The 27888-nt window shown below is 38.1% G+C and overlaps 5 protein-coding genes across 5 annotated transcripts; 2 read left to right on the forward strand and 3 right to left on the reverse strand.

Moving 5' to 3' along the window:
• Window positions 1-1106: 1106 nt before the first annotated feature.
• LOC121933716 (olfactory receptor 8S1-like) lies at window positions 1107-2039 on the forward strand. Its single transcript, XM_042473702.1, is given in 1 exon segment — window positions 1107-2039. A coding segment is annotated over 1 exon segment (933 nt).
• A 3962-nt stretch (window positions 2040-6001) lies between these two features.
• LOC121933717 (olfactory receptor 1G1-like) lies at window positions 6002-6961 on the reverse strand. Its single transcript, XM_042473703.1, has one exon. The coding sequence runs from the start codon at window positions 6959-6961 to the stop codon at window positions 6002-6004; it is 960 nt and encodes a 319-aa protein (XP_042329637.1).
• Window positions 6962-12244: 5283 nt separating this feature from the next.
• Window positions 12245-13168, reverse strand: LOC121935797 (olfactory receptor 5A2-like). The gene has a single exon (XM_042477683.1). It carries the CDS (start codon window positions 13166-13168, stop codon window positions 12245-12247), a length of 924 nt encoding a protein of 307 aa, XP_042333617.1.
• Window positions 13169-19742: 6574 nt separating this feature from the next.
• On the forward strand, window positions 19743-21639 carry LOC121933718 (olfactory receptor 6N1-like). Its single transcript, XM_042473704.1, has 2 exons — window positions 19743-19812; window positions 20691-21639. The coding sequence occupies exon 2, from the start codon at window positions 20707-20709 to the stop codon at window positions 21637-21639; it is 933 nt and encodes a 310-aa protein (XP_042329638.1). The 5' UTR covers window positions 19743-19812; window positions 20691-20706.
• A 1961-nt stretch (window positions 21640-23600) lies between these two features.
• On the reverse strand, window positions 23601-27751 carry LOC121933719 (olfactory receptor 19-like). The gene is made up of 3 exons (XM_042473706.1): window positions 26833-27751; window positions 24271-24353; window positions 23601-23678 (listed from the first exon to the last, which is right to left on the reverse strand). The coding sequence occupies exons 1-3, from the start codon at window positions 27749-27751 to the stop codon at window positions 23601-23603; spliced, it is 1080 nt and encodes a 359-aa protein (XP_042329640.1).
• Window positions 27752-27888: the final 137 nt, after the last annotated feature.

The raw sequence follows: 27888 nt of genomic DNA on the forward strand, positions 1-27888 counted from the left end.
CTCACCCTTCTGCATTTCTAATGCTGTGCATGCATTCAATTCTACCTCCCCTCCTCTAGGCATGTACATTCATAAAATGCTACTGTAAAATGTGAATGATTCCTCATGTAAATTCAATACCATTCATTGAAATGAACATGTTTGCAGAATAGAGTATAACTTTAAAATCAAAAAGTGTGTGCATAAGTACTGTATAGTCCTGTACGCTTTGAAGCTATCCGAAAGATTGTGTTCTGTACTAACCTGCACATGATCTGGCTGCATCTACATTGCAGAATTAATACAATTTGGCATTACCTTAACTGCCAAGGCTCAGTTCTATGGAATTTTGGGATTTGTAATGTTTTGATAAATTTAGCCTTCACTGTCAGAGAGCTCTGATGCCACAGCAAACTACAAATCCCTAGAAGTCCATAGCATTGAGGCATGCCAATTAAAGCAGTGTCAAAGTACATTAATTCTCCAGTATGGCAGCAACCTCTGTGATCTTTGGGAGAAATATTTTTCTAGGTCCTGTCACCCTAACAAGCACTTTCTTGGGGGGGGGGGGTGTCATCATGTGCCTTCCAACTGAAGCAAAGCTGGATGTCTTTCTATTGTTCTCTAACCATCTGGAAAATACATATTTCATTCAGGCAGATTTTGGTAACTAAATATGTCTTAATATTACAGTTTTTAAATTATGTTTTATCATGCTTGTTGTTGTTGCTGCTGATGTGTGCCTTCAAGTTGTTTCTGACTTATGGCAACTCTAGAGTGAACCTATCACAGGGTTCATCTGAGAACTGAGAGTATGTTATTTGTCCAAGGTCACCCAGTGGATTTTTAAAGCCAAGTGGATTTGAACCCTGGTCTCCGGAGTCATAGTCCAACATTCAATCCTCTATGCCACACCAGCTCCTTACCTTCTTACTTTGTGCATTCATATCTGTACTGATTTTAATCTTGTCACAAACTGTCTTGAATTCCCTATTTTGAATGAAATAAAAGAAAAACAAAATGTATTTAACATATTTTATGAAAATTGCTGATTTTTATTCTATGTTAAACTAATTTTATTTGTTTTCAATTCACAGAAATTTGAGGTTTGTTGAAAGAAACCTGTGATGGAAAATCAAACAGTAATAACTGAGTTTCTACTCTTGGGACTCTCTAGTGATCCACATCTACAGGTTCTTCTCTTTTTCATATTTCTAATAATATATTTAGTGACTTTACTAGGAAACACAGCAGTCATGCTAGTGGTCAGGACTGAGCCTAGCTTACACACTCCCATGTTCTTCTTTCTTGGTCATTTGGCCTTTGCTGACATCTGCTATTCATCTGTCACAGTTCCCAAAATGCTGAAAAACTTCACCACAAAGCAGAAAACCATTTCCCGGGAAGGATGCATTGCTCAAGTCTTTTTCTTTTTCCATGCTGCTTGTGCTGAAGTATTCATCCTCTCGGCAATGGCTTTTGATCGATATGTTGCTATATGTGACCCACTGCATTATGCCACGGTTATGAGAAAAGAAATTTGCAGGAAACTGGTGTGTGGAGCCTGGTCAATGGGGTCATTATATGCTGTGGTAAATGTAGTGCCTTTGGCGAATCTGTAGTTTTGCAGAAACAATACAATTAGCCACTATACCTGTGAACTTCCCGCAGTGTTGCTCTTATCTTGCACACAGACCTTCAACAATTATATAGTTCTCCTTATGTCTGCATTGGTATTTGGTTTAAGTTCATTCCTCCTCACCTTCATCTCTTACATTTACATCATTTCTACTATCCTCAAGATTCATTCAGCAGAAGGGAGACATAAAGCATTCTCTACTTGCAGCTCCCACCTCATTGTGGTTGGTTTATTTTACATTACAGCTTTTTTCCGATATATAAAGCCAAGTTCAGAATCATTTACATATCTAGACAAAGTGGTATCTATCCAGTATAGCATTCTGACTCCCATGCTGAACCCTATCATATATAGCTTGAAGAACAAAGACATTAAATCTGCTATGATAAAAATGTTTCAAAAGTGTAGTTTTCTTAAATAAAGCCACACATAACCCTGTAGCAAATTATAGCATACCATGATGGAATGTTGAAATATATGTTAGCTTGTTTAGTCCTTTTTAAACTTCCTTTTAAAAAAAAACTGTAAGTGTTGAACTATTAATTGACTGTTGTTGTTGTTGTTGTTGTTGTTGTTGATAATCACCTTCAAGTATGATTCTGACTCATGGTGACCCTATGGATGAGACATCTCCAAGGCTTCCTATCCTCAACTAAACTGCTTAGGTCCTGTAAATTCATACCTGTGCTCTCCTTAACAGAGTCCATCCACCTAGCATGCAGTCTCCCTCTCTTTCTACATCCCTCCACCTTTCCTAGCATTATTGGCTTTTCCAATGAATTATGTCTTCTCATGATGTGACCAAAGTACGACAGCCTTAATTTTATTATCTTGTATTGACTATATTCTCACACACTTTAAAACATTTTTTGTATTTCAATGTTCACCTCATATACACTGTGATTATTTTTATTTGGTGTTTTTTTTTTTTTAATTTGTTTTGAGATGGAAATAGCATTGCAACATTCAGAGAAGTATAGATTATACTAGGCAGCTTTTTCAGTCTGCAGATTCACGTGAGAGGTTTAGACAGTACCTATCAAAATTTTCAAATACCAAATGACTTGACCATCCATATCTGAGTGCCTGAACATTTTGGAACCATTAATGGTATGAGAGGAAAGTGCTTAGAAAAGTTATAACTAGGAGCTTATATGTCATTCATGGAAATATGAAACATGATGCATGGAGTAATAGGATTTCCTACTGGACCCCTTTTGCAATGTGGAATACCTTCATGGTCAAGAAAGTACTCAAGCCAGACACATTAGGGGTGTCTTTACATCTAAAGTGGGCTGATATGGACAGATATAGGAAATGTTCAGATGGAAAATGGTTCAAGAATTAATTGAAGAGTAGAAGTATTTTTGCTCATGGTGCAATCCTGGAATGGGCTTTGGAAGATAGTGGTGGGATCCATTTGCCACTTTCTGTACCATATTTGCAACCATGCTGTCCCCCAATGGACTACACAGAAATTTCACACACACTAAACACAGTGATGATCAGTCATCCTGGTACTGCATAGTCTAGTAAGCTATTTTAGGTCTGGCAATGGGCATTCTTGCATACAAATGAGATACAGCATCCTCAATCCATACTATTGTCCAGACTATTTGAGAAAGCGTATCTCCCCATATGAACCTACCAGAGCCCTAAGATCTTCAGAAGGAGGCTTTCTCTCAGTCCCATCCCCACAGGCCCGTCTGGTGAGGACATGAGGGAGAGCCTTTTCAGTGGCTGCTCCTGCCCTGTGGAATGTTCTTCCACAAGAAGTAAGTCTGGCTCCCTTCCATCAGTTCTTCCTCAGTCTTACCCTGAGTGAACCACCTGAGTCCTGAGGGCAATCCAATAGTTGGATCACTCCGCATACAGCTATCTTCTGGAAGACAGAGTAGGGGAACTCCACCTCAAGTACCAGGATTTAAGTGAGGGCATAGCCCTCAGGCCAGACCCAAGGATAGTCTCCTTTCCCACTCCTAGGGTCTAGTATTTAAAGTGGAAGTTCCAGAGCACTCTTCAACAAAAGGGTGCCAAAGTGTTCACCATAACTCTTATTTTCTCTGCCTGCCCCCACTGCCTGCCATAGAGGAGAGACAAGCAAAGCTCCACTTCCCTCAATGCCTGGCATCACGATATTCTGTGCCTGACGCAGTCATCACAAGCCTCTTCTCCATTGGTGGCTAGCAAGAGCAGGTTTCTCCTTGCAACAGCTTGCTTGGATCAGCAGCATAGCTAAAGGCTAAATTACTCCTATGGAGTTTATCACACCAGGCACTTCCGTCGCCCAAACGTCATCAAAATGGGGCAGAAGCATGCATGGTGTGATCACGTCTGGTGCTACTGAAGGGAAACGGAAGCGTTTTCATCATGGTATCGCCAGGGAATCATCAGGAAAACAGCCCTTTTCTTATTAACAATTTAACCGTTAATAAGAAAAGGGCTGTTTTCCTGATGATTCCCTGGCAATTCCATGCTGAAGACGCTTCCATTTCCCTTCAGTATCACGAGGCACAATCACACCATGGATGCTTCCGCCCTGTTTTGATGATGTTTGGATGATGGATGTGCCTGGTGTGATAAACCTCTATGAAAGTTCAGTCAGAACAGATGTCACAACATTTTTGCACTTTATTATGTAGCACCCTTCTGCCTTATTATTATTATTATTATTATTATTATTATTATTATTATTATGCTTTATTTATATAGCACTGTAGATTTGCACAGCACTGTACATACAAACAATAAAATAGATAAGAGTAAACCTGCCCATGGCATACAATCTAAGAAATAATAGCATAATACATATAAATAACACATAAGAATACAGGAATGGGTTCAATAAAATGTAAATAGCAAATAACAGTCACTCAATGCCTGGGAACACTTCTCTGAACAGGATGGTCTTCAACTCAATTTTGAAACTAGTTAGAGAAGTGATGGCCTGTGTTCGTGGGGGAAGGAAGTTCCAGGAGTGAGAGGCAGCAAATGAAAAGGGACAAATCCGGACCAGGACATGGCAGAGAAAATCCTGGGCTGAGACAGCAGACCCGGACTACCAAAATGGAGGGCCTGAGTGGGAAGATGAGGAGAAAGAAGGTCTGATAAATAAGGAGGGGCCAGCCCAAATGAACCAACTTTAAAACAATAAAAATAGTATTTTTGAAGGAACCAGCATACCAAATGATAATTATTAAGGGAATGCAGATATGAAGGAGACTTGATCTAATTTTCTCTGATCATTTAGAGGAGGGCTTAACCCCTCCTCTCTAGCCTGCTCCTTATGGAGACCACACTCTTTATGACAAAGTGTGTGTGAAGGTCAAGCAGGCTGTAGGTATGTTTGTGAAAGTGGCTGTGGGGTAGGAAGAGAAGAGAGATGCAGGCCGGTGACAACACTGAACTGAACAGGTTGCAAGATGAGATCCAATATTTCAGGGTTACCCTCCCCCAAATTAAGAGTTTCCAGATGTGTTTAACTCCCGCCAGCCACTGGTTATAAATCTTCTGTGGGCTTTGTAGTCCATATGGGGGAAAACAGGCTGGAATGAACCATGTTTAAAACAATAAAAATAGTACTTTTGAAGGAAGCAGCACAAAATGTGCACCTAGACATAAATGGCAAGAGCCTCCACACTAACCTGTGTAAATACCCATGGTCAGTTTGGAAAAGTAACATTTTAAACAACGAATTAATTGATGATAACCCAACCAGTTTCAATGATTTGTCCTAGTGGAAGCAGATTGATGTCTCAATTTCTAATGTTTGACATTATGAAATTAATTTTCAAATGAAATTTCTCAAGCTCTGAAATGAAATTTCTCCTGGGCACCCTCAGGTGTACTAAAACACACTCTCTTGTTGCCTGCAATAAAATAAGATTTACTTTCCACTGCTGTTGGTTTCTGAATCTGAAAAGGCATGTGGGTTGGACATGATCTGCTCATGTAACTGAACCACAAAAATGACTTGAATTTGCCTGTGAGTAAGAGTATAATATGAGTGGTCAGATCCAAGATCTGTTTTCTAAAAATGTTATGGTACTGTACCTTGACTGCATGAAGATATTTCTTGATGTTGAACCTATGATGAAAGAATTTTGCTATAGGCTATGTAAACAAAATAAATCAAGCTCATTTTGTTATAATTAAAACTGATATTACTATTACTATTTATTTCAAATCGGGGCAAATTTAGTCAAACTGAGCTTCATAAGTGAGTGCCATGGACTTCAATGAAATTTCACTATGGCTCATCCCCATAAATTCACTCTAGTAAAAACATTTTGACTAATTGACTGTATGGAAGCATCACTATATTTGCTTGTCAGTTAGATAGCATGGCAAGTCATTGATCAATATTAAACCCCATTATATTGATCAATATAAAACCGCATTAGTAGGAGAAATCAATGGTTTACACCTCATTAGTTTCTTGATGGCTTCCTTTACTTCTCTGGTCTTAAAGCTGTAGATAATGGGGTTTAACATGGGTGTTGAAATGCTATATTGAATGGAAAAGAGTGTATCCATAATTGCAGAGGAAGCTGTTTTAGGCCTCATGTATCTAAACAAGCCTGATCCATAGTACAAGATAACAACAATAAGATGAGAACTACAAGTAGAGAAAGTTTTTCTTTTAGCTTCTGCTGAATGCATCTTCAGGATAGTAGAAATAATGCGGATATAGGACAACAGAATAATAAAGAATGAAGAAGCCCCTACTGCGCCACCTGTTGTGAGAAGTGTCATTGCATTCAGGAAAGTGTCTGTGCAAGATAAGGCCAGGACAGATGGAAACTCACAGCTGAAGTGCCTGATAATATTTGATCCACAGAAAGATAGCTTCAGTACAGGTAATGTATTTACCATGGCATATCCAAACCCTATTGTCCATGCACCCACTACCAACCATCTACAAAATGATGTGCTCATTATTTGTACATAATGCAGAGGCTTGCAGATGGCAACAAATCGGTCATAAGCCATTGCTGCCAGAAGGTATGCTTCAGAGCCAGCTGTAAGAATGATAAAAAACATCTGGGTGAGACATCCATTATATGAAATTGCATGGCTTAGAGAGAAAATCAGTAGCAGCTTTGGCACAGTGACAGAAGAAAAGCAGATATCAAGAAAGGCCAGATGACTAAGGAAGAAGTACATAGGACTATGGAGATTACTGCTTCCCTTTATTACCATCACAATCATAGTATTCCCCAACACAGTTATGACATACATAAAGGAGAATATCAAGAAAAGGAAAACCTGCATTGTTGGGTTGTATGAAAATCCCAAGAGCACAAAAGATGTTACAATGGTTGTCTGATTTTGATTGTCCATTTCCATTCCATTCATTTGTACTTCAGACACATCATGAAAAGGCATGACTCATTGAAAAAACAATAATGTTAGGAAAGGTGAATGCTAGATATCCACCTTTATATCTCCACCTATACAGCAATAGACTCTATGACTTTGCAGGAACTAAGCAGCACAATGGAGGACAGGATGTCTTGGAGAGATCTCATCCATAGGGTCACGATGGGTCAAGATCGACTCAAGGACAGTTAACAACAACAACAAATTTTCATTCCAAACTAATGTAGAAACTGCAATTAAAGGTAGAAAAAAAGTGAAGTAAGGTAAGTGTGTAAATTGCATTAAGATACAATCCAAATCCATTATTACAGTGACTTGAAGTAGCATGCATTGGACAACTGTGGAGAGTGGGTGAAGATGGAAGGATACATCACAAGCAGTTGTAGCCACTGACACAGTTTCAAAGCATCCATTCTTTATTTCACTGTCACACCTAGCATAGTTCCTCTGAGTTGTATAAAAGGTAGCTTGGGTACAAAATTTCTGAAGTGATAGACTACAACATCTGGAGAGCTCCCATAAAAGTCAGAGCAGCTGTGGAAGGAGTGGCCATAAAACTAAAAGTAGGGTTGCATTCAAAAATTGAGTTTATTTATTTGTGTGGAAGAGGACACAGAGCCTTGAGTTGAGGGTGGACCTAATGATATTGTAACTCAGGCAAAGTTGGTTAATTTTGCTAGTAAATAAAGCAAAGTAAAATAAAACACTCTGTATAGCCTAACAATGAAAGGTTATGCCTGCAATACAGCATTGAACCATTAAATATGTGTTACATATGAAGAGAGGAAAAAATATTGTGAGTTATAACTTTGTGGCAAAGCACTTCCTTAGGATTAAGGCAATGGCCCCACCATGTTCAACCAAAGCATCTTATATACTGTAGCTAGGAAATGTTATGCTATGCTAACTGCATGGCCTGCTGATCACCAAATACAACATGCTACTAGACAGATAACCATTTCTACTTCAGCATAAGGTGACATTGTGTGTGCCATTAGCTCCAAAGGCATATCCTGTCTCACTCTAGGTAGAACCCCGAGAATATCATTTTACAAAATGTGTTGATCAGTGTGCATGGTGGCCCATGCTTATGGAAACTTTTAAGAGGAAAGGAAATTCTTGCCCTGAAAAATCCAATACACTGCTTATTGGGCAGAGCAAAACAAGGGCTAATAAAGAAAACCAAAAGAGTGTTTACTACATTAAGTCCCATTACATTTTTAGGGTGTATTCTAAGCACAACTAAAGCTAGTTCCAACCCAGGTTATGTTTGTATTTTACATCTGCACCTTTCACTCCCAATTTCTCTCTATTTTGTAGAATGATGCTCACAAACAACAACAACAAATACACATTATGATCAGAGAAAAGCCCAACTGGACCTCTGTATTGATTATAATCAGTGATACATTAATGTCATTTTGGAATCTGAAAGTAGTGCTACTAAAGTCTATCCCTACCTCCACACACATACATTTAGATGATTATGGGTGTTAGTATAGTTATTGTGAGGAACACATCTTTCTCCTATCTGGAATTCCATATTTTACAGCTCCTTTATGACTACAGGAGCCAAACAAGATTTGCTTTGGTGCTATGTTGTTAAGGCACGGTTAGTTAGGAGTGAGCACTATTTTGTTATAGAAAGGTGTAGTACGCATTTTAAAATAATTACATACAAAACAAATATCAGTAACCGAGCACATCAAAAGCCTGGAAAGCTTATTTGATCCAGTGGCGGTGATCAGGTGATTATTTATGTGAGGCTGAGCTGCAGTTATACAGGACTGAAAGATCACAACAGGGACAGCAACAGCAACAGGAGCAACCTAAAGATTTCATACTGAGTAAAATATACCTTTAGGATTTGCTAACTTTTATTGGCACGAAAAACCAAATTGGACCTGCTCTGGTAACAGTATACTTTCAAACAAACTAGAACATTTAGTGGATCCAGTCTCAGTCAGAGTAAACCCACTTCAATCATTGGGAGTGCTCTCATAATTGACTTGTCTAATTTGTTGATTGGATTAAGAAAAGATACAGTCACCATTTTGAGAATACTCATCTTCTTTCCTTCAACAGTGAACAGTAAACACACCATTCTTACCATAGCATAACAGTCTTAACTATCATTCTTAACCCAAGAGAAGAAAAAAAAATAAAACCACCCTGGGCAGGGAAAGGGCAAGTAGGTAAATTTGGGATTAATATTAAACTCAACACAGCTACCCCATTAGAACAAGCTACCTTACCTTCTGCTCACTTAATCTTGCTTAACAGTGAGGAAGCAGCTTTGTACCTAGTCTTCTAGTCACCATTGTCCAGATTCAAGCAAATTGAGTCAAATCCAGTCCAGCACAGACCTACCTGGCTGCTCTCTCTTCTGCAACTGTTGTTCCACATGTGACATCTCATGGCAAGACAAACAGAGCAGGATGCAAGGTTATTTCTTCCCTGGAGTTTGTTCAAAAATTAGTTGTGATGTACAGACCCCAACAGCAGCTGTTGCTATTCTGGTTCTACCTAGTCCTCAAGCTAAATGTTCAGAGGTGGGGTCTTTCTACTGAGTGGGACTTGCAGATAACCACATCAAAGTCCAATCTTAATTGTGCTCCTATTTATAATGGTACATTTGCATTTGGTTGCCTAGAAATTTCTAATCCTGTTCAAAACATGGACATATTCTAGCGTCTATGTCTTATATTCCTTTTTCCCCTTGAGACAAATTACATCAAGTGTAATTAGAGCAGGAGGCTCTTTTTCACTCTCCCCTCTCCATAAACAAACAATCCTGAAATATGGAAAAAAACATTAAAAATGGGGGAGGGGGGACCATTGTAATTTCACCAAGTCATGATTTTAAAAAGTATAATGTATAATAACTCACATATAATATATAAAAATGTATAATAAACACCCTTCATAAATAGCAACAACAAAAAAATCTCCCAAACTTGGAATAAAAGGGTGATACATAACAACAACAGAGAAGAATTAAAAATCTGTCCTTTTGAAACTGTAATTTTGATGCCTTATAATATTTATTTGTAGAAATTCTCATAGTAGCCAAATATGCAAGCATTACTAACACAATGAGTATACACAATGAAATAGCAACAGATTATTGATTGTCAATAGATTCCTAACAGCTAAATTGCATTCATCATTTGCTTCTATGTGATGTGGCGGCATGACATCTTCCATCTTGAGGTCAAACTCCTACATTCTAAAACTAATTGCAGTACCAGGACAATTTTTATCAGGATCATAGGAAGAGTGGGGAAGGATAAACTATATAGGATAATAAATCTAACAACTATGGTGCCAATGAAAATTAGGATGGCTCATGTTTATTATTAACTATAACAGGTATTAACTGTAGTTTGGAAACATGTAGCTTGTTCCTAAAGTGGTTTTAAGAGATTATTTTTTAAATAAATTGACAAAGGTTCTGTCAGTGAGTATGATCTGTTCTGGCTAAATGTAACCTCAATATCTGAAGGGAGTGTTCCTTTGAAAATCCATTTCTGGGATATAATGGCAGAAAACGACTATCAGCTTATAGGTATTCTAAATGGTTCTGATTACTGGGTGAACCATATGATTTTATTTATTTATTTATTTACAGTATTTATACCCCACCCTTCAACCGTAAAGGCTCTCAGAGCAGCTTACAATTATTATTATTTTTAATTAGATGGTTCCCTGCCCTCAGGTTTACAATCTAAAAAGACATGACATAAAAGGAGACGGGAATAACAGTAGGGAAGGTGACCAGGTCCAACAATTCTTCTTTCCTTCTGAGGCCTGGACCAAGGCAGATGGACTGGAGGGAGGGCTCTGCTTCTTAATCTAGGTCTGGCCCGATGGAGCTGGGCCTGCATCTCTCCCTCCATGGCCAGATGGCATAAGATGGACTGGAGGGAGGGCTCTGCTTCTTAGAAGGCACTGTAGCTGGGTCTATTATGCTATTATCTTTTTCATAGTCGATTTAATAGGGGAAAATATAGTCCCTGAACAGACGGGCACCCAAGTACGTACTCTTTTCGATGCCCGCAACCCTAGTACATACGGAGTACGTACAAAATGGCAGTGCCCTGTTCACATGGGCACCGCCATTTTGACGTTAACAGATGCCTAGCATCTGCACATCCTGTCATGCTGGCGACATCATGAGTGCGCCATTTGCGCACTCGGGCGACACAAGGGCGACACAAAAAGAAGCTGCTTTTTGTGGCTTTTTTTCCACCACCGGGAAGCCTCGCCATTTGGAGGCTGAAGCTTCCCGCCGGCAGAAATGAAGGCGGTGGCAGACTGCCCTTTTTGGGCAGTCTGTATCCCACCATAGTTATTATAGACTTTATATCCAGACCTTCTTTTTATAAGAAGCAGTAGCATGAATGTTCTCTTTTCCCAAATAGAATGTTAAAGAATTGTAAAAACGATTAGTAGATTGCCAAAACCATCCTTATCAATCAAGTTGCACAGTGTTTCAGAAAGAAGGCATCACCATTCAAATTATGAAAGATTTTACAAGGAAATATGAGAAAACAAACAAAACCAAATTGACATTTCTGTCCCTGTTACCAAAGGAAGGTCATTAGAAGATAAAGAAACAAAGAATTATATTTGAGAAACTGGGGTGGTTTCTGAACACACACTTGCTAAAATCTTAAGGCTACCCTGTGATATTTTCCTGCCTTGGGCGAAGAACAAATTGTTGCTCTGTCCCATTCTATGTACAAAGCTAGTAGATAAGTAGTTGTAGGGGGTTTTCCCCCCAGTACTGATAATGGTACAATGTTTTCCACTAGACCTGAAGTCACCAGACTACTTAATGGGAGTCATGCAATTCCAATATGTTGTTGGAATTCAGCCCCAATCACCTCTAGCCTGCAAAGTCAATGGTGAAGAAGATTACATGACTGGTATTTTTAAAAGAAAGAAAAGGTATAAATGAACATTCTTATACAGTCCGGGATTAATTTTTCCCAAAGCAAGCATCTTATACAAAATTTTGCCTAATGACATAAGTTTCTATTAACTGGCAAACAACAGTTTTCCCCATTACTACTGAGGAGGCTGCAATCCTAGGAATAAGCCTCTCACTTTTGCCGGGCAAGACAGACTAACAATGTGAATTAAAGGATCAGTTAAAAGGCAATATTGTGGTCATAGAGGTAAATGGAATGATCTTTCTTCATTACAGGTTGTTGTTTTTTTTTATTGAAAATCAGGATTTCAAATTTTTAATCGCAGCATCTTTTTCAATGCTGCTTTAACCTCCTTGTTCTGTATGCTGTAGATGATGGGATTCAGCAAAGGTGTGAGGACACAGTACTGTATGGAAAGTATTTCATCCAAAATTACAGATGAAATTGAAGCTGGCCTCAGATAGCGGAAGTAGCCAGTTCCATAGAAAAAAACCACAACAGTGAGGTGTGAGGTACAAGTAGAAAAGGCTTTATGTCTCCCTTCAGCAGAGGTAATTCTCAGAATGGTGGAAATAATGTGAATGTAGGACAGAATGGTGAGGGACAAGGAGACCAGCCCAACAGTACTTCCACTAATAAAAAACAATACTTTGTTCATATATGTGTCAGTGCATGAAAGAGAAAGGATAGAAGGCAGCTCGCAGCTGAAATGCCTTATGATGTGTGACCCACAGAACTGTAACACTAACAATGGCAATATGTTTGTAAGTGCATACAACAAACCAATCACCCATGCAGTAGCCACTAGCTTTTGGCAGAATGGTATGTTCATTATTTCAGTGTAATGCAGAGGTTTGCATATGGCAGTGTATCTGTCATATGCCATTGATGAGAGGATAAAGACCTCAGTCGTAGCCAAGAGCAAAATCAAAAAAGCTTGAGTGAAGCACCCTCCAATAGATATGGTTTTCTGTTTCGCAACGATGATCTTTAACATCTCTGGAACTGTGCTTGATGAGAAACACACATCAAGGAAAGAGAGGTGGCTCAGGAAGAAGTACATGGGATTCTGGAGATGACAATTAGTTCTTACAGCCAATATGATCAAAGAGTTTGCCAGCAGGGTTAGCAAATAAATGACCAAGAAAAGGGAAAAGAAAAGAATCTGGAGGTGCAGATTTTTGGAGAGGCCAGTGAGGGAAAAGTGGTGTCGGTCAGTTTGGTTTTCCATTGATAGTTCTGTGGTAACACACAAAACCTAAGAAGAAGAAAGTAGTAAATTATATATTTCAAAATCAAAGAGGGAAGGACAAAATCATCATCATCATCATCATCATCATCATCATCATCATCATCATTCAGGCAGATTAATCCAGATTTTTTAAAAAAATCACCCAATGCAAATAGTAAAGTTTATGTAGAAAAATATGAACCCTATAGATGTTTTGGACCTAAACTCACACAAGCCAGCGTGGGCATGTTCTGATTGTTGGAATTGTACTTTGAGACATCTGGCGGACTCAACAATTCCATTAGTATTCTAGAGTAATGACAGTGGAGGGGGGGACCTTTTTGAAAACTTGCCACCAAAACTCACCTAAATTGCATCTGTGCAGGGATTACAAAGGTTTTTATCAGGTCAAAATATTGAAAAACATGGAGGGGGAGGAATCACTAGGAGTGGTTTTTTGAATTTTGTGAATTGTGCTAAATTCATTCTGATAAAGAATGAATTGAACCAAAACTTTTATTCATCACTAAATTGTATTTTGAGATGAATGTCATAAAACAGTTCTGTATTATATATTGTGGCAAAAATGTTTGTGTGTGTGTGTGTGTGCATCTGTGTTGGTAGGGATATGCTTCAATGGCAGTCAACAAAATGGAGACCGTCACTTTCCCCCAACTTTGTTGGGTTCTAAACAGGAAAATCCACCACAGTGCTTTGCATTCCCCTTTTCTAGACCAAAAACCAACTGGCAGTCCCTGCTCACATGTTCTGCACACTTAGCACTATAGAGTCAATCACTGGTATCTATAATTAAAACTTGTTAACCATTTGGGCTGTATGGTGCCTTAGATGAAATTTTGGAGAACAGCTACTAATCAGATTAGACAGTAATGGGCTGCATAGATCAGTGATCAGCATAAGGCTTAGTCATAGTACCACAAAGGGTACAACATTTATACTTGTGTTCGGTTCTCTAGCTCCTAAACTGTGATTTCCTACTCTTTCCATAAAACATTATTAGCAGACAATTATTATTATTATTATTATTATTATTATTATTATTATTATTATTAATATTATTAATATTATTATTATTATTTCTAGCCCACCTTTTTCCCACTTCAGGACTCAAAGTGCCTTACAACAAATTCAATCCACACAATACAAAATTTAAACAATCAAATAAATATGAAATCATATTAAAACACATATCAGCAGACATATAGACACAGGCACAAAGCACGCCACACAACAATTAGCAGGATCCAGCACATAGTTTACCTAGGATGAGTCTTATACAGTCACTCATCAAATGACTGTTGAGACAGAAAAGTCTTCACTTGTCTGCAAAAAGAAAGTAGGGAAGGTGGCAGTCTAACTTCTTTGGGAAGAGAGCTCTAGAGTCTAGCGGGAGTCACTGAGAAGGCAAAATTTATTCTTTGTTTGTAAATATATCTACAGATATGTATATAATAAGAATATTCTTACACCAAGATTATACAGATTTGAAATCACTGTGTTTAATAACTGACACATTATAGGACTCTCTTCCTTTCCCTCTAAAATGCAACATGTTAATAATTAGAGCACACAGATTGTTTATCATGGTAATTATATTATAATCAATCCACTTTTTTCCTAGTTTGGGACATATTAGGAAATTATTATCAGAAATGGTATTATCGTATAACTTTCTGGAGTGATGTACTTGGAAATCTCTGACGATTGTAAATCAAAGTATGCATATATATACTATTATATTACAATCAGAAAGAAAGTTTACAATAGTATACAAATGGAAAATGTGTTCAAAAATTTACAAATACATCTTTGTCTTTATCTGTATTTTTGCCATTAAGCACAAATAACCAAATCAAACTCACCCAATATGTTCACCAAAACCATCAATCATAAAAGGCATTTTTTTTTGTCATTTTTCAAGCTACATTTTGTAAGGGAGAGAAAAGTTGTCCATGCCTTGTCCTTTTCTGAGCCTTGTCAGACTTTTTCAACATACAAAAGGACAGAGTGCCATAGAGCCTAAAAAGAACTAAGGCTCATACTAGATTCTATCTATTTATCAGCCTATGCATTTCTGATGCCTCCTGCTTAATCACTGGATCTCTGGTCTACACACAATTAAGAAAATATTGCGTATGGTTTGGAGAGGAATTTGAAAACATAACTGGAATTCATAATTGCTTCCCAAAGGGAAAAAACTGAACCACAGAGTATGACAAGGATTGAAGATTAGAGATGCTTCAGAAATTCTCCTTACCTTTATGTCTCTCTGGACTTTGGAGCTTCAAATCCAGTGACTTCAATTCCAGAATCAAATGGAAGTGTTGGTGACTGTTCACTGTTTTGGATTATTTTCCTTTTCAAATAATCCCAGCCCTGAGTGTGTATGTGCCTTCAAGTCACCTGTCAACTTATGGCAACCTTATAAATTTCATAGGGTTTTCTTGGACAAGAAATATTCAGAGATGGTTTTGCCAATTCCTTCCTCTGAAATATAGCCTACAACATCTGGTATTCACTGGTGATCCCCCCACAAAAGTACTAACCAGGGCTGAACCTGCTTAGATACCAAAATCAAACAAGATCTAGTGCCTTTAGGGTATTTAGGTCCCACATAGCCTTTTACCTGAAGCAAATTTTGTACAGAGACCCCTATCTCATCCCTAGAGTTTCCTTTCCATCACTGGTTTTTGCACACATCATCTTGGGATTGACTGTTATTTTTATATATGGCTTTAATAATATGCATGCATTCAAATACCACCTGTCAGGAATCTTCAATCAAGAATAGCAGTGCACCTTGATAGCAGGGATATGCAACCTGCAAAGTTTGCTTTGAATGACTTCCTCCTTTGCTCATCATGCAGAACAATCAATGCTGCTTCAATGAAGATATATTTTAATGGAGGTGGTCATTCAGGGGCTTTTGAATGATATAATTGTGTTTTATTAAGATAAGTCATTCCAATTATATATCAAAATTTGACTAAGCTGCTGCCACACTGCATCAAAATTTGATGAGAAATAGGAATATTTTCAGCAGGGAGTAGCAGGAGTGACCAGGCCACATTTTTGAAGGCTGGACATTCCTCTGCAAGCCATGTGGTACTACAATGGGTGGATTTTTTTTCTGTCCAGTGAAGGTAGATTTAGCTTCTTGGGCCATCTTTTTGGAAGATAATAATAGGATGTCATTTTGTTGAGATATGAAGGTATCAGCATTCTGACATTTCAAGAATACTAGGGTTCAGCATCTACTTTAGGGAGCATTAGTATGGTATGCTCATGCTCACCACATAGACTGACACTCCTGAAATTTTTTCCACTCATGGCTGCTTTCTGGATTAACCAGTTCATCTACCCATTTCTGTTATGACAACATTTGGATCGTGCACATCACTTAATATCTTCAATTTTAAATGGATAGGAATTATGGAATTGGTCCATGCTTTCATATTATAATCCCTAAAACATTAGCATACTCTTCCAGCTAGAATCTAAGCAATGGTATTCCTAACAGATGGAGCAATTCTGTCAACTTTTTGTCTCTGAGAACACAATGTAGCATATTTCCCAGAGGCTGTGGAAGCTTGGAACTGTGAGGCTCACAATAGGGCTCAACCTTTCTCTCTGGAGTAGGAAGAGTTATACATTGAAGGGTAACAAATTTATGTTGTTCATGAGGGAACATGTTCTAAAGGATGTTTGAGCAATTCAAGTGGAGCAGCTTAAGTCTATATCCCAAAACTTTCGTGATAAACTGGTGGCAATGGTCTTCTTCATGAAGGTCAGGTGTTGACAGACAGGTGATTTTTCAACCATGATAGATGCTGGAGGCATGTATCCAAACTTTGTCTGCTAGGTTTGAAGATCTTTTTCTGTTTATTGGGCATTCACCCATTACTTGGATTATAATGCACTTTTATTGCAAACTGCCATCTTGATTGAATTCTTTGGTGAGTTGAGAATTAGTAAACTGTTCCAGCTGGTTAGAATGGGAAGAAATGGGTTTGAAATCCATTCATTTCAGACTTGGTCACCTCTACCAGGTGTTTTGCAGACTTTGGACTCTCTAGCATCTGTTTATTGGTTGTTTTTGTGTCTTTTCAAGTTGTTTCAACTTGTGATGACCCTAAATTGACCCTATCATGGGGTTTTCTTGGCAAGATTTGTTCAGAGGCAGTTTGAGATTGCTTTCCCCTAAGGTTGACTTAATTTCATGGCCAAGATGGGAACTGAACCCTGGTCTCCATAGTTGTAGTCCAACACTCAAACCACTGTGCCACCCTGGTTCTGTAACATCCAACATTTGAGGAGATGGTGATCAGGATGCTTTAGTCAACCTATGAAAGGATTAGGACAGAGATTGCCTGATGCTTTTTGTTTTTCAAATTATTTGGCGTTACAGTCAGTCAGTCAGTCATCTTCTGTAGGTACAGTCTGATTTACTGGGTGACTTTTCAATCTTAGCATGGCCCTTTCAGAACCCAGTTGGTGATGGGAACTTCGAAGTTCTTGTCTTATTCCAGCTCTGTTTCATGATCCAGGCAACCCAAGCCTATTCTGCTTCCTGCCTACAGAGGTTACTTCCCCATACTTTCCAAAATTTAGCTTAGTGTTCTATGACCATTTGACTGAGAAGGAAGCATCCTGTGGCTTTTTTGCCTCAAGTTGGCAAACATGCATACATAAGAGTCAGCATTAGGGACTCTTCTATCAAAATATAGATAGCTTTCTTTTCACATGTCTACTTTTCTATCCCTGATGGATTTCTTGCAACAATAAATGTAAGTTTTACTTTTTAACCTTGCTAGAACATCCTGCATATTTCTATCCTGCTCTTTACCATACTGGGTATATCACTGGGACATGCTGCCCTCTGGTTAATATAAATACCAAAATATTTCTACAGTTTGGGGTCTGGTGTAATGGGTGGCCTAAAATGGCTGGAACAATGTCAAAGTTGTTAGATGGTCCTTATTGCAATTCTGCTTCACGGCAGGTCCGCAGCCCAACTGCAAATGTTTCTTTTTCTTCCTGATGAGAATGACATTGGCCTGTTTAATGGCAGGACATTGATCCAACTATCATGAATAAGAAACAAGGATGATCAGCTATCATGCTAGTTGGGTATGACATGGATTGGGATCTAAGTTACTTTTATAGGCCTTGCTATAAAATTAATGGTGAGCTTCAACATGCAATCTTACATTCATTGGCTCATTTTTTTCTGCTTCCATATAGCCAATATTGAGTTGTTTAAAAGGTAAAGTGTCTACCTGTCAGATGCTGAGATGGAAACATTCATTTAGTTTATTCTTGGTGAACACATTCCAGGGATAGAAAGAATTTAAAAAAAAATTACATGCAGGAAAAGCAGTTTGCAGTTCAGCCGGGGGTTTATTTTGCACAAAATTCACATTTTTCCACTGAAAAGAGCATTTTATGCCTAAATAAATAAATAAATGTTCTACACATATTGTTTCCTGCACAGATAATTGTGTTTTCTGTAGAAAACCACCATGTGAGAATAGACTTTGAAAACTGCACTCTTTTTTTTTTAAAGAGTCTCACAGCTGGAAGAAAATTGCTGAAATAGCCAATTGCTTTCTTCAAGAAAGAAAGCAGTAAAGAATTACATTCCTACTGTATGCACAAATTATGCCACTCTGGCATAGAAAGAAGTCCATTGCATGTTATTAGTCTTCATTTTTAAAAGAAAGAAAGAAAGGTATAGAGTAAATCATTCCCATGTAAAGAACTTAATTAAATGTCTTCATCGCCTTAAATTAAGCCTGGGGACTTGCAGGCACTTAACTTGGTGCTGCTATTGATGCAAAAACTCCCTGGAGCCACCCCATAAACTGGCACCTTGTGTCCCATACTTAATAAGAGGAATGAGCAAATGCATCAGCTATAACAAGTCACAGCTACGGTGATACTGAAAGCAAATTGGAGAGTATGTAGCTGGATTAGACTGGATCTGATCGGAACCCACATATATAACCAGGTTAATGGCCAATTTTCTGGTGGAGGCAACAAAACTATGGCTTAAATTCGAATAATGATCCTGAAGTTTACTGTAAATTTTATTGTACATTTTTATTGTAAATGCATGTTTTTTTAATGCTTAATAAAGGTTGACTGACTGACTGACTGGGTCGGAATAAAAATTACATTTTTCGCTTCTGTTTTTAATTATTGGGAAATATCAGATTGGATTTCTTATAATAACTGAAGTCCTGCAGATGTTTACAGCTGCTATTTCAGAAAATTACTGGTGAGCTTCCTTATATAGCAGTTCTTTCCCTTGTTTCCATTGACGTCTTTTATTATGAATGCTCCAAATTAACTGCCACAATATGTGCTGATAATGTTTTAGTTAGATGCCTTTTTAAAACAGTCAGACTAATCAGCACAAGATCGGTTTGTCAATGATGATTAGGCATGATAGTTAAAGGGACCACAGTTTCCAAATTATATATGAATGAAGATTTTCCTTCCATTTCATTTTTTTAGAAATAATGCACCAATATTTGCAAATTGCTTCATACTTCGAATGAAAAGGACTTTTTTCAAATGAGAACACAAAAACTGACAGACTGATCCATCCAAGCCCACAGGTAAATGCTTTGAGTTGAATCATGTGTATTTAACCATGATGATGTTTCATTTTGTGTTGCCACCTTCTTTTCTCCTTTGAGGTCCTTCATCTTTGAGAGAGAGAAAGGGAGGGAGGGAGGGAGAAAAGCTGCGTCTACATTGCAGAATTAATACAGTTTGACATCACTTTAATTGTCATGGAGCCATCCTATCAAATCCTGAAATTTGTAGTTTGACACCACAGCTCTCTAATACGGAAGGCTAAATGTCTCATCAAACTACAATTCCCACAGTTCCATAGCAGTTCCATGGCAGTTAAGTTTCAGAATGCATTAATTTTGCAGTGTAGATCCAGCCCCAAACAGAAACAAGGACAGAAAGAGAGAGAGAGAGAGAGAGAGAGAGAGAGAGAGAGAACAAACATGTGAAATATTGTATCTGCCATGCTGGGAACAGCTATGCTGATTGAATTTGGTTTGCACAGATGGGGGAAGAGATTCATTTTAAGTCATCTGAATAATTAGCAAAAGTAGCAATTTTTTTCACATTCAGGATAGAAAGAACAATCTGGATGTGGGAGAAAGCAAAACTGACCAATTTGAAGGTTCCTGATCTCACCCCTCTGTAAGTAGCAGAGCATGAGAGAGTTTGTTTTTGGGACTACAAATCATAGAATTCTAGTAGTTCTACTCAGAAAGAATTCCAAATATGCACACACACACACACACACATACACACACGCAACTATTACATGCAATGAAAGATTGTCAGTACAAAATTTATTTGAAAGTAGTGCATAGCAATTTAATAGATCTTCTCTTTATTTCTAAGACAAGCTTGTGACAATCTTTTTCAATTTGCATTATTGTTGTTGTTCTTATTGTTGTTTATTCCCTAGGTAGCATTCTAATTTAATGGAGACAGAAAACAGAACTGTAGTTGCAGAATTTGTCTTTCTTCATTTCACTAGCATACCCAATCTGGAGACCACACTGTTTGTGCTGTTCTTAATCATCTACATCCTATCACTTGTTGGGAACCTGCTGATTATAGTTATTGTGGTGGTGGATTCACGTCTGCAAACTGCCATGTATTTCTTCATCTGCAATCTGTCAATGGTTGAGGTCTGGTACACAACTGTCACAGTGCCTAAGATGCTGGAGAATTTGCTATCAGAGAAGAGGAATATTTCCATTCCAGGATGCATCACCCAATATTACTTCTTCTTTGCCTTTGCTGCTATAGAGCTGTTCATCCTTACAGCTATGGCTTATGACAGGTACCTTGCTATCTGCAACCCATTACGTTACTCTACCATCATGAACCCTAGGACATGCAGAAATGTGGCTGTGATGTGTTGGTTTGTGGGCTTCATATGCCCTACCTTTCCATCCTTCATGTTAGCTAAGATTTCCTTCTGTAGTCCCAATAGGATCAACCACTTCTTTTGTGATGCTGGGCAGATATTTCGCCTCGCATGTACTGACACCTATGCCATTCAGATTGTGGGATATGGCTTTAGCACTGTCATTGTAATGGCTGCTCTTTTATTCACTCTAGGGTCTTATGTGCAAATTGTAGTCACCATATTGAAAATGTCTTCTGCTGCGGCCCGGAGGAAGACATTCTCTACCTGTGCTTCCCACCTCTCTGTAGTCACCATTTATTTTGGGACTCTTATTTTCATGTATGTCCGTCCAGCAGTGAAATACAAATCAAACGCCAACAAAATAGTAGCTGTTTTTTATGCTGTGATAACTCCACTGTTGAATCCAATGATATATACACTGAGGAATAAGGATGTGAAAGAAGCTTTGAAGAAAACATTCCTCAGAAACAAATCCTAAAAATAATTTTAAAAATACCAAGCAAAGACGTTGAAACATCTTAGATGGACAGAAACCTATGGTGAGTTACACAGCTCAACTATTGTGTAGTCCTCATGCTAATAACTGAATTAGCTCTGAAAATGACCTTCTGGTTTTTTTCTTAGTATACAAAAATTATGAAATCACTACATTTCCTCTTCAGAAAGTCTTCAAGTAAGAATCTCATAGTGACACAGCTAGGGTGAACAATGTCAGTGGGAACTAGGAGGCAATTTCCTGCCCCAGGATCCTTTTGGGCCTGTATTGACTGTCAAAATAAAATGTAGAGGAGAATACACCTGATTTTTATTCTTTAAAAAAATATGTTTAACAATGCATTAGGCCTATTTGAATTTCTCTAATGGAGTGAATTTCTCTAATGGAGACTTCCAAACAATGGACCTCATCTCCCTTTTTAGCAGAAAAAAAGAAAGCCGAATGTGTCTTCATGGCTACACTCTGCTCACTCCTTCAAAGGACCATGACCTGTGAAGTACCAAACTGATAAGATGGTCAGATCATTACGAATTCAGCTGCCACTGAGTATCCTGTTATTCAGCTGCATATTAGCCTTATGCCTGTATATGTCTATTTTGGGTGAAGTGGTTGGTTCACCCCAGGACCTACTGAAATTACAAAAAAATGCTGTCCCATGCCTGGAGAAGGTGAGGATTACAAACACCTGACTATGTTCTAAAGCAAGAATGTTTTTTAAAGAAAAAAGTTACATTGGCTGCTAAGACCTCCAAAAGACCCCATCAAAACTGCATTAGATGAGGTATTCACTGCACATCTGGCTACAGGGACATAGCTTCTTCTGTGATCTCCCCCACTCTCCAAGCATGGAATGGTTGGGCAGATTTCAGTGGCTCTACAGTAGGTGCAGGTAGAGATAAATAGCTCAGCACAGCATAGTTCTGCATGTGGAAATACTACATTATGCTGAACCATGCAGGATTACAGCCACTGTGTGCACAAAACTGATTACACATACCTTAAATAGATCAAATACCACATTCAATTTAAAGATGTTCCTTGAATGCATTCACAAGACAGGCACCAAGTGCACAACACAACTTGAAACATTGACATGCCCAAGGTAGGATTTATTTATTTTTTAAACACCTTGTTCTAATGGACAGGTTCTGTGTGAAGAATGAAAGCCTAATTTTCTAGAGCAATGTTTACTACTTCTTTCCAACATAGCAAGATACCAAGGCTTTGCTTTCGATCATTCTCTGACAACTGAGGGCATGATATCATGGTATAAATGCAAAAAATGTTTTAAAGATGGGATAACCAGCTGCTTCACCCTAGGACTATATCTTCCCCAGTTGAGTTAACTTAGCCCTTTCCCACAAGGAACATTGGTGAGGGAAGGCCCCAATTCTAAAGAAAAAATACAGAACATTGTCTAATTTAGGTTTTCATTGAATGACTTTGAACTGGAATGGAAGCCTCAGAACTGGAATGGAAGCTTCACTTTTCACTGGGCAACACAGCCCTTGGCCTTCCCTCACCCAAGATTCTTAAGTCTGTATTCACTTCATGCGGGCTACCTGCTTTGTGGCCAGCAGAGCCTCTTAGGGTATTCAAAATGGAGAAATAAATCAGTTTGACCCCATTTTAAAAGCCATAACTCAATGCTATGGAATTCTAGGATGTAGTTTTATGATATATTTAGCCTTCCCGATCAGAAACCTGTGTTATCTTACAAAACTACAGTTCCATAGCATTGAGCCGTGAAAGTTAAAGTGGGCTCAAATTGCTCTATTTCTGCAGTGTGGCAGCAGCCATAGTCTACAAATCATCTTGCCTGATGGGAATATCATCAAAGTTAGTCCTAAAATGAACTAGGCTGAACTAATGGAAATGCTACACCTGAATGGATAGCTGCTCCGTTGTTACAGGTCCAGAGATGAAATGGGAGCTCACTTCCTTCAGAGGCAAACAGGTGGGCAAGCAAGAGAGGGAAAGCCCAGCAAACTGACAGCATGTACGCCTATTACTAGATTAAGCTGAAAAAACAAAGGAAGAGCACAAATATTTATAGGGAATTTCAACCCTGGGGCAAAATTAGTGGTGCATTCTTTGAAGTGGGTTTGGATTACTTTGAGGTTGGTTTTTCGAGTTGGTAACACTGGGATGTCAATGTGGATAATGGACGTGCATTTCTGAGGCAGGAGGGATTGGTGTGCAGGACTACTAGAGTTGTTGACTCCTTGGTGTCAGCCCATTGTCAGCGTTTCTCACCTCTTCTAGAGTGTCCTGGAAAAACAGAGCCCAAGCAACTCCCAATGCTAGCTTACGTATGATGGAGGAATTCTAGTAATGACGTCCATGGTAGGGTAATAGAAGGGCATCTAACCAGCCATTTATTGCAATCCTGATATCAAAAGAGGAGGAATCCAAATGGGCTAACACTTCTCCTGTGAGGTTGGCTATTATTTCTTCTTGCATGTACTGATATCTATCCCATTTGGATTATGGCCTATGGCTTTAGCATTGTCATAGCAATGGGTGCTCTTTTATTCATTTTAGGGTCTTATATACAGATTGTAAATATGATACTCAGAATGTATTCTGTTTCTGCCAAGAGGAACTCATTACTCTCCCTTCTATGTAGTCTTCATTTATTTTGGGATTCTCATTTTTACATATGTCCTCCCAGAAGTGAATAGTGACAATTTTTGCTATGTCTCTAATCCTAATAATCATCTATCATTTGCAAAGATACATGAACATGGTGACAGAACTATATATTTTACTGTTAAATCGGAGCCAGTGTGGTGCAGTGGTTTGAACGATGGCTTTGGAGACCAGGGATCAATTCCTGCTCACTCATGGAAACCCACTGGGTGACATTGGGCAAGTTGCATTTCCTCAGCTTCAGAGTAAGGCAAAGGCAAATCCCCTTCTGAACAAACCATGCCAAGAAAACACCATGATAGTTTCACCTTAGGTTCACCATAACATGGAAATTACTTGACATTACACAGCAACAACAAGAGTCCCTAAATGTGAAACCTGATCACAAAATGTGATAGCCTTATTATCATACACCAAGTGTATATATAGATAATTTAAAACACACCCTATTTGCATCCTAGTTGGTGGACTAGAAAATCATTTAGGTCATTCAGTGTTTCCAGATCAGGGTAATCGATAAGGAGCAAAATTTGCCAGGTCTTAGTGGCATTATAAAGCCAGCCTTTGTATCATAGAAGGCAGCCTCATAGATAAATATATATCAGTAGGATAATTCAGTCTGTTCAGAAGAGATTTCAGTTGAGTTTAATGGGATTTACAAATTTAAAATGAACCTTTTATATTACAGCCCTGGTTGTAAATCAATCCTGTCTGTTGAGGGACATACGATTTGAAGGAACAGAGTGTGAGGGAAGAAAAGAGAAGATAATTAGTGTAGTATGTAGGGTAAATAGGAAGGAAAAATAAATTGAAGAAAGATTGAAAAGGTGGGAAAAAGAATAGAATAAATGTGGTCAGAAGAACTGGACAAGGGGGAGAGGATAGGAGATTCTGAAGAAGGGAGAAATCTCTGCAAAAACATGGTGGGAGAAAGAAGGGAAGGGTGTGAAAAAAGGGAAGGAGCTAAGAATTGAGGACAGAGGAGGGAGAGAAAGTGAATGAAAATGAGAGGTTAGGCACAAAGAAGTCATTTAGCCAAGAAGTGTGGAAGAGAGAAAAAGAAGACAACAAAAGAGCAAGAATGTAGGTGTGAGTGGAGGTGGAGAGAGAAAAAGAAAGAAAGAGAAAAAAATAATAAGAGAGGTATAGACAAAAAAAAGATGCTAGGAAGGAGAGAAAAGAGCATGGGAGGGGGGAGGAGTGAAATCAAAAAATAAAATGGAAATGAATTGATTACATAAGAAAAGCTCAAGAAGAAAAACATTAGTACCAAGAACTCGAACAACAAAAAATATTTGAAGCATTAGGATTCAAGAAATCAACTGAAACTTCCAGAATGGTTTTTTAATATATTTATTTCTTTTTTGTTAAGTTTGATAGGTTCATTCAGACAAGATAAATTTCAGTATATCAGTAAATCCCTGGAAATGCTACTGTAGTTTACTGTTTTGTTTTGTTCTGTTTTATTTTTGTTTTGCATTAATGTGTATGTGTTAATGTTGTTCAGTTTGTTGGTTTTAATTATAACTGATTTAATAATTTTTAAGGGGGGGTGGGAATTTTGATGTACAATGTATTGAATTTTATTGCTGTTAGCCGCCCCAATTGACCTCAAAGGGGCGGGATATAAATAATTATTATTATTATTATTATTATTATTATTATTATTATTATTATTATTAACACAATCATTCTATTTCCAGATGATGTAATGTCATTTAGGCCCCATACAGACATGCCAAAATAAAGCTGCTTTGGGTCACTTTGGGAGGTATGCTGTTTAAATGATGCATGTTCCTGAGTCCAGAAGCCACACCAAAGCCACGCTCCTGGAGTCTTAGGACGCAGCATCATATAAAAAGCATACCTCCAAGTGACTTGAAGCAGCTTTATTTTGGCCTATCGTATGGGGCGTAGTTAGTGGGGAATTCTGTCTCTATCATAACTCTATTCCTCCATCTTCAGTGTACAGGAAATGAACGTGTTCCTAATATTATAACCAAAATTCAGTAATGTACAGTCATTCTGGCACACTTCTCAAAGAAAAGTAGCCTTGACTACCAGTGCTGCTCACCTTATACTTCTTCCCTGTTCAATGGAAACCTGTATAGAGAGCATTCTTGTTACAAAATCTCAGAAGTCCTACCATAAAATCCTCTTTTAGACTCCTTGTGTGAACTTTCTCTGCACAGTTCTATTTGCAATCTTCTCCACATCTTGATCTCTCATACTGACCTCCTTCCCACAGCAGTCTGTTTGTCCCAGAGCTAATTATTTAAAGGAAACAATTTAACAATACCATGTCAATTCCTACATTTATGCAAGTTATAACATATCCCATCATATTTCAACATATTTCCCTTTTTCAATCTAGAGATGATCAGAGCACACACAAGCATTACAGGGTTATTTTTACCCATGGGTGAGTAGACAGCCACTCTTTATTTAAAACAATGTCAAAATATTTATTGTTTTTCCTTAACATATCCCCATTTTACATTTTAGCAGACATCATTGGTTTACATCTAATTAATTTCTTGATGGCTTCCATCACTTCCTTGGTTTTTAGGCTATAGATAATGGGATTCAGCATGGGGGTTGAAATGGTGTATTGAATAGAAAAATACTCTTCCATAACAATTGAGGAGGCTGAGTTTGTCCTCATATTCCTAAGGCATCCAGTACTAAAGTATAGAATCACAACAATAAGGTGAGAGCTGCAAGTGGAAAAAGTTTTTCTTCTAGCCTCTGCTGAATGAATCTTCAGGACTGAAGAGACAATGTTGAAATAAGACCATAAAATAAGAAATAATGAAAAGGATATGAGTATAACAGCAGAAATGAAGAATGTAACACTATTCAGGAAAGTTTCAGAACAAGATAATGCAAGTAAAGATGGAAGTTCACAGCTGAAATGTTTGATAATGTTTGGACCACAGAAAACTAGCTTCATTGCTGGTATTGTATTTGCTGATGCATGTGTGAAAGCTATAACCCATGCACCTCCCACCAGTTTTCTGCAAAATGCCTGGTTCATTATTTGTACATAATGCAAGGGCTTACAGATGGCAGCATATCGATCATAAGCCATTGCTGCAAGCACAAAAACTTCTACAGTTCCAAGTAGAAAAATAAAAAACAGCTGGGTAATGCAACCATTGTATGAAATTCGCCAGTTCCCACAGACATTGGCTAGCAGCTTTGGCACTGTGACTGAAGAAAAACAGATATCGATAAAAGACAGATGACTCAGGAAAAAGTACATTGGGCCATGGAGACTGCTCTTGCCCCTTATTATCATCATAATTATTATATTTCCCATTAGTGTTATGAGATATATAAGCAAGAATGTGATGAAGAGGAATGTTTGGATCAATGGTTCATTTGAAAATCCCAAGAAAACAAAATGGGTTACAGTGGAGTTTTGATTTTCCATTTCCATTCAATGTATATACTGTGGGGAAGAGAGAAAGATGTAGTCAATTGAAGGAAATGGCAAAATATCATTGTGCACATTCCCCCCTTCTTTTACCAGTACTTTCTTTCCTGATGGTCTTATAAAAAGCATTTCTTAATATT

This window comes from Sceloporus undulatus, chromosome 6, assembly GCF_019175285.1.
Source record: "Sceloporus undulatus isolate JIND9_A2432 ecotype Alabama chromosome 6, SceUnd_v1.1, whole genome shotgun sequence".
NCBI lineage: Eukaryota > Metazoa > Chordata > Lepidosauria > Squamata > Phrynosomatidae > Sceloporus > Sceloporus undulatus.

Bases quoted from the DNA above. Each gene is read 5' to 3' on its own strand.
- LOC121935797 (XM_042477683.1), bottom strand. From the start codon at position 13,168: ATGGAAAACCAAACTGACCGACACCACTTTTCCCTCACTGGCCTCTCC.
- LOC121933717 (XM_042473703.1), bottom strand. From the start codon at position 6,961: ATGGACAATCAAAATCAGACAACCATTGTAACATCTTTTGTGCTCTTG.
- LOC121933718 (XM_042473704.1), top strand. From the start codon at position 20,707: ATGGAGACAGAAAACAGAACTGTAGTTGCAGAATTTGTCTTTCTTCAT.
- LOC121933719 (XM_042473706.1), bottom strand. From the start codon at position 27,751: ATGGAAATGGAAAATCAAAACTCCACTGTAACCCATTTTGTTTTCTTG. The intron at 24,354-26,832 runs GTAAACCAATGA...TTAGAGACATAG, and splicing joins CATCAAGAAATTAATTAGAT to CAAAAATTGTCACTATTCAC. The intron at 23,679-24,270 runs GTAATGAGTTCC...TTGTTTTTTCAG, and splicing joins AAGACTACATAGAAGGGAGA to CTTAATCTAGTAATAGGCGT.